Raw genomic sequence first — 13,264 nt, forward strand, 5'->3', positions numbered from 1 at the left:
TACGATTTTTCGGATGAACCTGAAAATTGTGATCCCATCTCGAGTGAATTGACCTCCATGGTTCTGGAATGATTGAGCCTTGCATCATGCCGGGACGGTGGGTGGCGCTGTAACAAGATAACCAAGAATCCGCGACAGATTGAATGATAAATTATGTTAACGTTTTGGGCCCACACATTGGGAGTAAATTGGGCGTGCGTTTTGACCACATGAAGAATACTGGGACGGGAATCGACGTATTTTTAACGACCAAATCAATACTCGATGAAACGGGAATCGTTGGAGCGTGGATCAAGATGTGATATTTTTAATACAAAATTTGCAATGATTTCTGGATCTAAAGAGACGATCTGTGGATCGAAAAAGCCCATAATCGGCTGCCCCTTGACGCCGATTGGCTTCCTTCTGTATGAACATAATTTATCATTCATTTTGTCGCGTATTATTTTTTTTTAATCCTGTTGCAGCGCACGCCTGTAATTCTGCACTGCGGAAGGCAGCGAGGGTTGGTGGTTCACATAGAGATGTCGTGTAACTCACTTCTCGTAGGGGTTGAGGGAGGTGCCGGTACAGCAAATGTGGACCCCACCTGTTCGACCTGTATGGGATAGAGTGTTTCCCCCTCGCACGGGTGGGTTTTCTCCAGGCGCCCCGGTTTCCTCCCACATGTAAACACTCATTAATTGACTGCTAACACCTTCATATATAGAGGACCGCAGAGCTTGGGAGGGGGATGATTTGCCGCGTTGTCTGTCGTTCAGAATCAGAATCTTTATTTATACTGGAGGAATCCGATGAGCCATAAATTCCCAGATGTACAGTCGGGGCGGGTCAGAAAGTTGCAAGAACAAACGAGAGAAAAACACCGTAAGAGTGCAAAGTATAGGAAATGTAAGCAAATCACTCAAAAAAATATAAACAAGTGAAACTAAACAATGTACTGTGTTTTGATTTAAAGCTTTCGTGACTACGGGGATTCATATTCTTGGTTCTTTCGGTAAAGTCACGTAGAAGGGAAACAATAAAATAATAAAAATATAAAACAATAAAATTCTCACGACGTTTCGGCTGGAACACAAGCAATCATCATCAGGTGTGAAAACCACAGCAAGAAATTTTGAAAAGTGGTGCTAACGTTAAAAAAACGCCACTTTTTTCAAATTTTCTTGCTGTGGTTTTCACACCTGATGATGATTGCTTGTGCTGCAGTCGAAACGTCGTGATAATTTTATTGTTTGATATTTTTATTATTTTATTGTTTCCCTTCTACGTAGTGACTTGGCCGAAAGAACCAAGAATGTAATGTACTGTGTATATATTGTGTCTCCGTGGGCTTTTACCCTGTAAAACCCCATTATTTTCTTGGTTCTTTCGGCAAAGTCACGTAGAAGGGAAAAATAAAATAATACAAATATAAAACAATAAAATTCTCACGACGTTTAGCTATTAACGAAATTGTTCAGTAGCGCGAAGACGTCACGACGCAACGCGCTCGACGCGACGACGTCAACGCCCAAAAGCGCGCGCGCGCCACTGACCGCGGCGTGATGACGTCACCCCCGAACTACGGGGCGGGAAATTTCTGGGAGGGCGGGGGTTAGGGAGGGCGGGGAGGGGGTTTGGGAGGGCGGGGAGGGGGTGGGGTTTGGAAGGGCGGGGAGGGGGAGGGGTTAGGGAGGGCGGGGAGGAGGTGGGGTTTGGGAGGGCGGGGAGGGGTTTGGGAGGGCGGGGAGGGGGAGGGGTTTGGGAGGGCGGGGAGGGGTTAGGGAGGGCGGGGAGGGGGAGGGGTTTGGGAGGGCGGGGAGGGGGTGGGAGGGCGGGGAGGGGGAATGGGAGGGCGGGGGAGGGAAGGCGGGCGGGGAGGGGTTTGGGAGGGCGGGGAGGGTTCTGGAGGGCGGCGGGGGGGGGGTTTCGGGGGAGGAGGGTGACGTAAACACGCGGCCCGGCGCGGTGACGTAAAAAAACGCGGCCCCGGCGCGGTGACGTAAAACAAACACGCGGCCCCGGCGCGGTGACGTCGGAGCGACGACGCGAGGCCGTTTTATTGTTCGGCGTCAGTGAATGGCCTGCGGGGTGGCCTCCGCTCGCCTCCCCGCTCCCTCTTGGCCCGCACGGGGACAGGCGCGTACGGAGCCGTCGCGCCTCGCCGATTGACTCCGGATGCCCGTCCGCCCGCCCGTCCTGCCGCCGCCGCCGCCACCGCAGGCGCCGCCGCCGCCGCCGCGTAGTGGCGGCTCGATTTGTTGCGGCGCGTCGGGCCTGGGGACCGTGATGGAGACCGAGGTGCGCGCGTGGCTTGCCCAAGCGGCGGCGGCAGCAGCGGCGGCAGCTGCAGAGGCCCTTGGCAGCAGCAGCGCGGCCGCTGCGCGTTGTTGTGGCCCCTAGGGCAGCGTGCACTGATTGTTACGGCCGTCGGTTGTGGTAGAGTTGTTTTTTTTACAAAAAAAAATCTGTTATAAATACTGTGACGTAGACGTGAGGTTTACGCATTGTGAAGTGTGTTGGTGGGGTTTTTTTTTTTTAAATTCTGTAAACAGCAAAAACGGCACCTTAATGGTTTTATACTCACTGTCGTCAGCCGTGATCAATCCACTGCTGGACGAGGACCTCCCTCGATCCAACCCAGCACCTGCACATGGAAGCCCATTCCATCGCTCCGTCTTTGGCGATGGACCGCTAATCTCGGACGTGCCTTATCTCCCCGTTCTCCTTTGGCTGCTCCTCGCGTTGTTAGTAGTCTCGACCACGGGGCAATCGTCCTTTTCCAGCCACTTGGCCAACCCCCAATCGCCACTATTCCCCGGAGTAAAGATCCTGTAATTAACTCACGCGTGCGTGTGTGTGTGTGGTGTTGTTTATCTGCAAGCTTCTCCAGTCGGTGTGTGACCTTTGACTCGCACGTTTTCCTGAGCGTCCGCATGCCTCTTGGGCAGCAGTCATTGACCGAACACGCCGTTTGATTTTAGACGCATTGTTAGGTTTACTTGTCATTTAGCAGGTTCAGTTTATACAAAGGAACTCCAAACCTTCCGTAGCCCGAACATTGATCCGCCGTTGTTGAGACAAGTTGTACAAGTACGTACGTGTACCGTACTTAATCACGGGGGGGTTTTTGTTTAAAAGAAAATACAATTTCTGCATTTAAATCACGGTTTTCTTCACTCATCTTCTTGCCTTTGTTTCTTAAGTCCACCTTTTAGGAAAATGTTTAATGACGCCGTTTCTAACTTTGGCGAAGTCTTCTTCTTCTTACCTCGTTTGATTTAAAGCTTTCGTGACTGCAGGGATTCATATTCTTGGTTTCTTTCGGTAAAGTCACCACGTAGAAGGGAAACAATAAAATAATAAAAAATATGTAAAACAATAAAATTCTCACGACGTTTCGGCTGCAACACAAGCAATCATCATCAGGTGTGAAAACCCACAGAGATTAAATGGCAAAGGCAAGAAGATACATGGTTAGTGAAACGAGGTAAGAATATATTCTTGGTTCTTTCGGTAAAATCACGTAGAAGGGAAACAATAAAATAATAACAAAAATATCATCAAACGCGTGCCCTGGAGAACACACACACACGACTGCAACACAAGCAATCACCTGATGATGATTGCTTGTGTTGCAGTCGAAACGTCGTGAGGATTTTATTGTTTTATATATGTTTATTGTTTCCCTTCTACGTGGTGACTTTACCGAAAGAACCAAGAATATCTTATTACCTCGTTTCACTAACCATGTATCTTCTTACCTTTGCCATGTAATCTCGGTTGTAACTGTTCCATTTTTGCAAATGGTTTTCTTTCAAATAACTTACTTTTTTATATTTCGGCATTGGTTTGTGAGCTTCGATGACTGAATCAACTTTTACCGAGACATACTTTTAAATAGTCTACAAAGGCCAGCCGCATAGATATTTGAAAGTCATTAATCTTCGCAAAATCGAATTAATGTCACGTGCTGTTGGCCTCGACAATATTTCGTTATTCCGAGTTGCAGTTTAATCTTTCTCCCAAACGGCTTCACGATATCCGCTACTGTTTGCAAATACATGCATTTGCCGTTCATGAAGGCCACATTTGATCACTGGTGGCTGGAGCGGTGCTTCTGGAAACTGCGCCATGAATCCGACTTGACTCCATGCCAAAATGAGTTACTGTTGTGGTATGTAAAACATAAGCACGGGGAAAGGAGATCTTCTCTGCATTCCCACAGGTCGAGGCTTCGATCTATTGGTGACTGAGCTGTAACCTGTGTAGCCCCCAGGTTATGGAACGCTCTTCCACGAGATACCAGGGATCCTCTTGAGTCTAGACCCTTTGAAAATGTCTTAAAGCCTATTTATATGCTTCCGCTGATCAAACTTTTAGTTAATTTAGTAAATGGGTTCTTTAAGTGTATTTATAATGAAGTTTTATGCTGAGTGTCTGCTGCTGTGTCCTGTACAGCGCTTTGAGATCCTTGAGGAAAAGCACCATATAAATGTTATTATTAAAGGTGTCTGAGCTTGGTGGCGACCTTAATAACAACACTTCACCCAACAGGCGTATGTCATTTCGTTTAGCCAGGTGAGAACTCCAGAGATCAGGATACTCTCATTTGCAAGGGTGGCCTCTTTTAACAAAAATGGCAAAAGCAGCCAACGAAAATAAATCGGAGCATAAAAAACATATTTAATAACAAATAAAAAATGCAGGTTAATTTTAAATCAATAACATGTTCAAATAACACAAGTTGTCTTGGTCAAATTACTTAGAGGGGGGTCATCTGAGAAGGCTTCCAAGAATCCAGGCAGCTGACTCAGTAAATCAGGGTTCCCGATTGTAGCAAGTTGATGGTCACGGTCCTATCGCCAATAACTGCACAGAAAATAATTTTATAATAAATCAAAAAAAAACATTTTATCCAGGAAAGTATCACAGTCTGAAGACTCCTTTTGAAAAGTGTTTTGCGTAATGTTTTTGTATTCTTCTCTACAAATTATGTTTTCTTTGTGGGAGGTAGCTTTTAAGTTTCTGGAAGAAAAAACCCCACCTGTTTTACGACAGAATACAAACGCCGCGAGACATAGGATCTTGAATTTACTCGATTTACTGTACCGCCAGCTCCTGGTCACCTCTTCACAACCCAGCACGTTTGGGAGATACATAATTCACCCTGCGAACCACCAATCCTTGCTTCCAAAGCACCGGATCGCAGGCGTGTGATGCCAAGTCCAGCTGCTTAAGTGGGCTGTGAGCGCTGTCTCTCGCAGCACTTGAAAATCTTCTTGCATTCATGCGTGCGTGCACGTGCCCAGTTATCGGCGACCGGCCTGAGACCATCAACTAACTATAAATGAGAACCCAGTGAAATCACAGACCTGAGAAAGTTTGTCAGCACCTCGAGAGTTATTGTTTAAGGGCGCTTTTTAAGTTTAAAGTATTATCAAACCCTATAAACAGGTTTTCACGAAGAGTGTTATTGCCGACGCGCACAGTACATCATTTAACGACAGTTGCTGCGTCGCAGGAACAGTTGTGAAGCGCCGCGGAATGGCCACTCCGCGATGACATTTTCCCCGTGCGTGCCACATTGTGGTGGCGTTCCGTGTGCGACGTGCGTGCGTGCGTGCCTCTGTGTCCCTCTGCTGGCAGGTATCATCAAGAGCCCTCGCGGAGCCTCCCACAGACGGGCTGCTCGTGATGCCACGACAGCCTCTTCTTGCCCCAACATCCACCATGGAGTTTCTCCCAACACAGTTCTTACCGAGCACCCAGTCTCCAACAAAGACGCGTCGCAGTGCATTCGGCGTCCCGGAACATATCCAACCCCAGCAAGCCCAGAGTTCTGATGGACCCGGTCAGTACGAGGTTGCGGGTTGTTGGTTGTAACATGCTCGTCGTTACTTGTTGTCAGCCTCTACAATCGCCACACATTGGGCATGGTTGTAATATATATGTGTATAGCGCCTATTGTAAATTTAGTAATTTGCTTATCGTGCAAGTTAATTAAATATCCTGATACAATTACCCTCGTGTAGCATTTTTTTAAATGCAAATACCGTGAACAGGTAGTTGAGTGGTGCTCTCCATAATAAAGGTTTTTGGGTTACATCGCGTAAATATGAATGTCATTAAACCTGCCACCACTCGACCGACACAGCCAATTAGTAAGGTTTGTCATGTACAAAACATGCCAATTCGTGACTAGTTCAGCACACCGGTGTGTTGGAGAGTAAACCCGTGAAAGCCTACGTGTTAAACTGGAGCTCTCTGATGTGTTTTTCGTGTTGTACCACGTATTGTTTGGCATGCTGTCTCAATGTTCCACTCTACCTACGGAGCAGTAAGTAGAGCGCACATTTTAAGGGGGCGGGCGGGGGGGGTTGGTGGGGTGCTGTAGTATGTTACATACCTACAATGTATTGAAGCTTATCGTCCTATTGATTTCCATTAACTTCAACCCCGTGGGTCAATGTGTGCAGAGCCGCAGGCTAGCCTCCCCGCCGGCTGGGAAGGGTCAGCTGAGCACGTCTCCCTACAGTGGCAGTGGCCCATTCCTGATGCCATGCCCTGGGTCACCCAGACTGCTGCACCCGTCTCCTTCACCGCAAGCCATCCGCGAGAGACACACTGCCAGTGAGGGTTGATGTTTAATTGTGTTTGTACTTTCAGCAGCAACAAAAACACAACCAGGATACATGATATCAAGGCCATCGGGGATAAATGTTAAATCATAAGTGCCCCACCCCACCTAGCTGTCATCTTGAAAAATAAAAAAAAGGAAATTAGAAAAGCAAGAGGCAAGAAAGGAAGAGAAAATGAAGGCTGGGAAGAAAGACGAGAGAGAGAAAAGGGGGGAACGGGTTGTAAGTACACCGTGTGGGGAAAGCCAGTAAGGAATTAAAATGCATTCCCCAACTAAGGGTGAAAGTATAAATGAATGGGCTCCACCCATCTGTAATAATGGGTCACGATAATTTAATTGTGATAATCCAAAATGAAGAAGATTCAGTTTTAAGTTGTTGCTATTAAAGAATTGCCTGGCAAAAACTGGCCTAATTGACCTTTGGGTTGCCCAACAAAAGAAAATGCAAATGCCCTTTCCCCAGGTGGCTCCCTTTCGGTTTCCATACAGCTAACATGCTGCCAAGGAAACAAAAATTGGAGAGTATTACCTAATTCATGCAAATACTTAATTTTTTGCACTTGTTTTTCTGCTTGTATTTGCCCATGGCATATTATTCGGGGCTTGTGTTGTTGTCAGGTGAGATTGTTTGCTTGAACAGCTGTCTTCCCATCCATGAGTCCCAAAACGAGAATTGGCATTAGACCTTCGAGGTTGTGGATAAGCAGTCGTTTATTGCTGTTTGTTTTTAACAAATATCTTGTCATGTCACTGAACAGTTTGATAAATCTGTAATGGATTTTACATGATAGTGGATCTTTGCATGTGCAAGCCTTTCCTGAATCTTAAAAACTGAATTGGCGGTGTGTAGGGATCATTGCTCCTTGGTTAAACATTAATTTCATTGTACGTCGTTATATATAGCATTAAATAAGTTATTTTTACACCAAGTAACCACATAACGTTGTGATCTAAGAGAATGGTTTGCATCTGTGTGTTTGCTGCATGTACACTGTACGTGGTGACTAGGTCGGGGCTCAAGAGTGGTGGAGTTATACGGCTCAAGAGGAGGAAGGCTGTGGAAGAAGAGTGCGTATAGATATACCCTGCAATTAAACAAAACATGCCTAGCATTTATCCAGAGCTGGATGTAGAAATTTACTGGGGTGGGGCAAGGTTGGGGGGTGCATTCCTCGAATTCCAGCTGGACCCTACATTCATTAAAAACAATATATCAATCAAATCGATTTTTTGGGGTGACAAGGGTGGGTGATCACTCCCTTTGTTTCAGCCCTACCCTTTGATCTGCCACTGGATTTTTCTGACTCTTTAGACATACCTTTGTTTCACTTGGGTTATGTCAGGAGGTTGTCTAGATTTATTGAACTTTTGGGGAGTTTATGCTATGTAGTAAGAATATATTTCAAACGGAGCATCGCGGTGGCAAAATGTCAACTCCCTTGCCTGGTAGGCAGGAGGTTGTGAGTTCGATCCTGATCCTGACGCCTGCATATTTGGAGTTTGCATGTTCTGCCCGTGGTTGCATGGATTTTTCTCTGTTTTTTTCCCTCCACATTAAAAAAAACATTAATTTAGAGTATTTGGCTGCGATAAATTGCCACGTGATGAGCCATTTCGTTGAGCTATCATTTGTGCCCAGGTCACTTCTGAAAAAGAGCTACACAGCCCAGTGGGTTTTTACCCGGTAAAACAAAAATATTTTCGTTTTATAGTTTGGTTCACATTAAACCCTCGCAAATGGCGCCCATGCTGGTAACACGGCTCTGCCCTTGCCGATAAACTGGTGTGATTGTAAGTTAATAATTTTTAGGGGCTCCTCGTTGGCCTTGCAAAAACTAAAGGCGTTGGTTTGTCTGTGCCACTGCAGGGCGACTCGATGCAAGCAAGCGCTCACGGAAGAAATGATGGCAGCCAAGCTGAGCAGCCTGAGCCTCAACAATGACCACGTGTACGGCTCGAATGGGTTTCCAGCGCGGCGCGACACGCAGGAACGCGACAGCAAGTACCGCCAGTGGGAGGAGGCGTACCGCCGCTTCTGCGAGCTCGAGGGCAGGTGGGCGGCCCCGTTTATCAACGGATCAACCTTTTCTCCATCACCATGGCAATACTGCCACCACCTTTGCACAAGTGTGATGGGAATGTAATTGGGCATTTGTCCTTGTGCAAGAACAACAGGTGTATTGAAATGTGGCTTTGTTTTCACATTTAGTATTCGTGCATTTTTTTTTTTTACAACTGGTAGACTAATAAAGGGCTATTTAATTACATTTTAAAAAATATCTTCACAGGTGTAATAAAAAAAAAAGAATGTTATCCTGGGTATAACCTGAAGATACAGCCACTGTTTTATTTCAAGGTATCACTCATTTTAAGCAAAAGACACGTTAATAAATCACTTAATGGTCAATGTTGGATTTGCTGTATTTCCTGATTAATATTCCACTGTTTACATGGGTTGTTTGCGCAATTAAAGCAATGGGCATATCTTGAATAGGTGTATTCGTACATGTACTGTTTTTCATCACTTTCAAATTCTGTTTAACTCGTACAGCAACCAGTTCAGACAGAATATGCATTATTGTATTTATGCTAATCAAATACTAATCAAATGTTTAATACATATAAGATTCATATTTAATATTATGCTGTGTCAAGCATGTCAATTTCATGGCAGATGTCTTGCAGGTAGTCCTTCGCCATCCTTGTCTGTTGGCAGTGAGCCATGACCAGACATAACCGGTCTCCTAGCCGACTGTAATTTCATCCACGGCGTGCGTCATTGCACCTGCTTGGAGGCCGATGCTTGTCACTATTAATATATCCCACAACATGCCATATAGCCTCTCATCAAGCCGCAGTACAAGACCAGCTGCCAGTGGCAAGAATTTGAACTGATACAAGCACCGGGTTCAGTGTGCATCCAATTATCTGGAGCGGTTTCTTTGAGAAGTCTGTGCACGCGATTCGCCGGTCGCCATAGTTTGCTTAGCACCACGCACCACTGTGCTCTCATTGCATGTTGCGAGCGCACATGCTTTACATCGTTGAGAGTTAATGCAAGGATCCGCTTTATGTATGGCACGTGCCACCTGCATGCTGCAGCACGAATAAAGAAAAAAAAAACATGGAAAGGGACCGATAAAAGTTGGTTATTGTGCTTTAAAATTAACATTGTGGGTCATCATTGTAGATTTGCAGACTGAAAAACATGGCACATAAAGTGTAGGTTTGTGCCGCATTGGTTGTCCTTCAAACATCTGTTCATTAGTGCCCACCATCAGCTCCTAGCTGTCTTGCGGAAAGTATTCACAGGGGGAAGTCATTAGAGGTGGTAATATGCGAATGGATCGATTTTTGCCAACAGTATACCAACGTTTAATGACTCCTTTTCCACACAACTGCTCTTGATTACTATTCCTTCGTGACCACGTTCTGGTATGGCCTTGAAAAGTAAATTGTTGAGTTGGATGTGGTAAATCCCTTTTAAGACTGACTACAATTGGCAAACTTTTGAGTATACAAAGACAAATATCCCCCAGATAGCCTTAACAGACAGTTGGGGCAAGTGCTGTTAGCAGGCACCTATGAAGGCTGGCACGGCACCAGAGGGAGTGGGTGGCCAGCACTGCCTTTGTCTCCCTAGTGACGATGTTGATACACACTGCACCAGGTACTCGTATGAGGCCGAGTCGACCTAGGAGAGGCCCATGACCTGTTCAGATAATTGTCACTGTGTTGGCCGTGAGCGGGAATTGAACTCGGGTCGCCGTGTTCGTAGCTCTGTACGGTAACCACTACGCTACCGCGCTCCCATGTTGTCTGTGTATAAGGTAAACTTGGCAGTATGCAAATATTCCCCATATAGTAATTACAATGGTTTAACTGACTTGCACAAGTGTCTTCATTTCAATACCGAAATGAAGTCAATGTTGATGTTATTCACTGTAACACATTTATTGCAAATTATTATTTTAAATAACGTGGCAGGAATTTTGCTGTAGCGAGGGTTTGCGGTTGACTTCACCCTTGGCATTGTGTCCTCAGGCTGGAGGAGGAGGAGGAAGACGGAGAGAAGACCGGGGTGTTTGAGGAAGGCGTGTACGACATGTCGGACAACCCCATCATCACCCTGTCCTGCACGCTCAAGGAGCAGCTACGGAACACCATGACCGATGCCATCACTCAACTCACCATTGATTCCATGTGAGGGACCACCTGTGAAAAACCACCACTCACAGTACAGGGTATCTGATAACCAATCCCCATAGCGGGGGAACGATAAGGTAAACAAACGAAGAATGAGTAAGGATATGTCTATTACACATTTTTAGAACTTAACAAACCCCCGCCACTGGTGGTGAATATAGAACCAACATTGACTTGACTATAATATAGAAGGGACACTAAACCTTGAGCCGCAGGGAGGGGTGGATGCTCAATCTCCTAAAGTTACCCCTGATACTTCGGCGGTGCTGATAATGCCTGAGAATTAAACAGAGCATTGTTACGGTTAGGGTGGACCCTTCAATGAAAGTTTAATAGTTTGCTTGCTTTCATGGCGATCTTTGACCAGCAGGCGGCCGTGCATGGAGCTGGTCGTCTGGCACCCGCCGGACACGATGCTTCGCGAGACGCTGCGTGCCATCGAGTCCGACTCCCGGTCCCCGACTCCAGTCCCTGGGCCAGCGACACCGTCCTCCCGTGCCACCACCTCCTCCGCCAAGCTTCTTCCCAGTGTGGACGAGGGAGAAGTGGAGCCCTCTTGCGAGAATGTGCTCGTTGAGACTGCTTTGAATGCGGCCGCCAGACCCAGAACTCTCTTGACAGAAGAAGACATGGAACTCTGATCACATTGAGGTTGCGATGTGTGTTATATATATGTTTTTCTATTTGATGCCATTTTTTGTTGGGTGATGTTTTGAACTTTGTTTGAAGGTTTGTCAGTGTGAGGCACAGCTGTATGGGACAGTAGTTGTATTGCTATTGCACTTAGTTAGCTAAATAATTTTCTGTCTAGTGTTATTCCTCGTGTGTGCCCGAATTCATTGACCAGTACCAATTTAACAACACTTCACTGTTTTAATCTGTGATCTTAAACATTTGGTTGCATTGATTACCTACACCAGTAATGCAATTAAAATCTTAATATGGTGTCTTAACGTTTAATAAAGTGTGCAATCATCCCAACTCTTGAAAATTGTTCCATTCAATCAGAATAACATGCAATCTTAAATGTACTTATTTAATGACTAAACAATGTGTTTGTTTAAATCCAGATACATTTGTTTATTACAAATACTTAACAATTTTGATGTATGTAGCATCCTAAACGTGATTGCATCTCAAGCCAAGGATTGCTAGAGGATTTTAGTCAACCATATAATTAGCTGAAATGATATAGCATGCAATGTGGAAACCTCACCACTAAATCCTTAATTTGCGTGAAAGTCTGCTCGACAAATTGCATTTCCTCGTTCTAATATTTCATTGAACATTAGACCCCCTGCAAATGTGTCCTTACAAAAAAAACTTGTCCTACTCGCAAACAATCGAGAGAAAAAAAAAATATCCGTCTTTTCTACTTTGTTGAATAAATACATTTACTTTAAAGCCAAGCGAAGCAACTTGTGAAAGTATTATTGCACATAGAAATAACACGCAAACGGCATGCTGCTCCCAAACAGCAGGAAGGCACGACTCCAATCATGACTCGTGTACATGCCATGTGACCCGCATTGCGTTTACAGGAAAACCTTGCCCAACGTGTGTTTTGGCTGTACACTGTACGGATAACGTGCATTATAAAATCATCCTACAGTCATCCCACGGTGGGACAAAGACTTGAGATGAAGGTACGCTGCGTTCTGTATCATTCCACAAACAACTACCATACTGCTCGGCTGCGCAGCGCAAGAAAGTAGTTCCGTCATCGACCGCTCAAACTGCGTCATAACGGGCGCGTTCCACGTGCGAAAAGTACCGCGTTAAAGCGAAAACGCGTTGTGTGAACACTCGTTAAGCGAGGACTTGCCGTACACGGTTTACCTAATGTCTTTTTTTCGGAACGGGGGTGATGTTTCGGCTATACGCGGTTTGACGCTGCTACATTTCTCATCTCTGTGTCGAAAAGCATTGTTGTGAGAGTGCTGCATCCTTTGGGAGGTGTGAATAAATCGACTGAACGATTTATTTGCCACTTTTTTTACGCGTGATAATGTAACAGATATCAACACATGCCATTATTTTGGGTTCTACGTCACGGTTGGGGAATTAAATTTTATGTCTACTGCCAAGCGGGAGAATTCTCTGCAATACAGGGATGCGATTATAGTATTGCTCGACGTTCTTGCATACATAACACTACGTAACATAATGCATAACGTGCAACACAATAGGCGAGCACAATGCATACCATACTATAACTGCACAAGAACATTTCAAAACAACTACATAAACATGCAATGAATAACAACATACAATACACAGCAAAATAAAACGTGCAATGCATCATGGTATTATGTACACATGCAATGCAAATTACAAAACGTGCAATACATAAGAAAAATATAACATGGTCGATGTCAATAGCTATACACAAGCAGTCCAAATAATGGCAAGGCCCTAATTCGTAATACGCAA

At 45.3% G+C, this 13,264-nt stretch overlaps 1 protein-coding gene across 2 annotated transcripts; it reads left to right on the forward strand.

The window, feature by feature from the left end:
• The first annotated feature begins 2,006 nt into the window (after nucleotides 1-2,006).
• Nucleotides 2,007-12,812, forward strand: CCDC117 (coiled-coil domain containing 117). Of its 2 annotated transcripts, none has more exons than XM_032947189.2 (7): nucleotides 2,007-2,283; nucleotides 5,632-5,836; nucleotides 6,462-6,615; nucleotides 7,634-7,693; nucleotides 8,493-8,678; nucleotides 10,670-10,828; nucleotides 11,199-12,812. In XM_032947189.2, exons 1-7 carry the CDS (start codon nucleotides 2,161-2,163, stop codon nucleotides 11,470-11,472), a joined length of 1,161 nt encoding a protein of 386 aa, XP_032803080.2. In that variant the 5' UTR covers nucleotides 2,007-2,160; the 3' UTR covers nucleotides 11,473-12,812. The 2 variants fall into 2 exon arrangements, with proteins under 2 accessions (XP_032803080.2, XP_032803081.2); XM_032947190.2 differs by having other exon boundaries at nucleotides 2,009-2,283; nucleotides 11,202-12,812.
• Nucleotides 12,813-13,264: the final 452 nt, after the last annotated feature.

The sequence above is a fragment of the Petromyzon marinus genome, chromosome 5 (genome assembly GCF_048934315.1).
Source record: "Petromyzon marinus isolate PM22_M1 ecotype Great Lakes invasive population chromosome 5, UKy_Petmar_22M1.pri1.0, whole genome shotgun sequence".
Taxonomy (NCBI): Eukaryota; Metazoa; Chordata; class Hyperoartia; order Petromyzontiformes; family Petromyzontidae; genus Petromyzon; species Petromyzon marinus.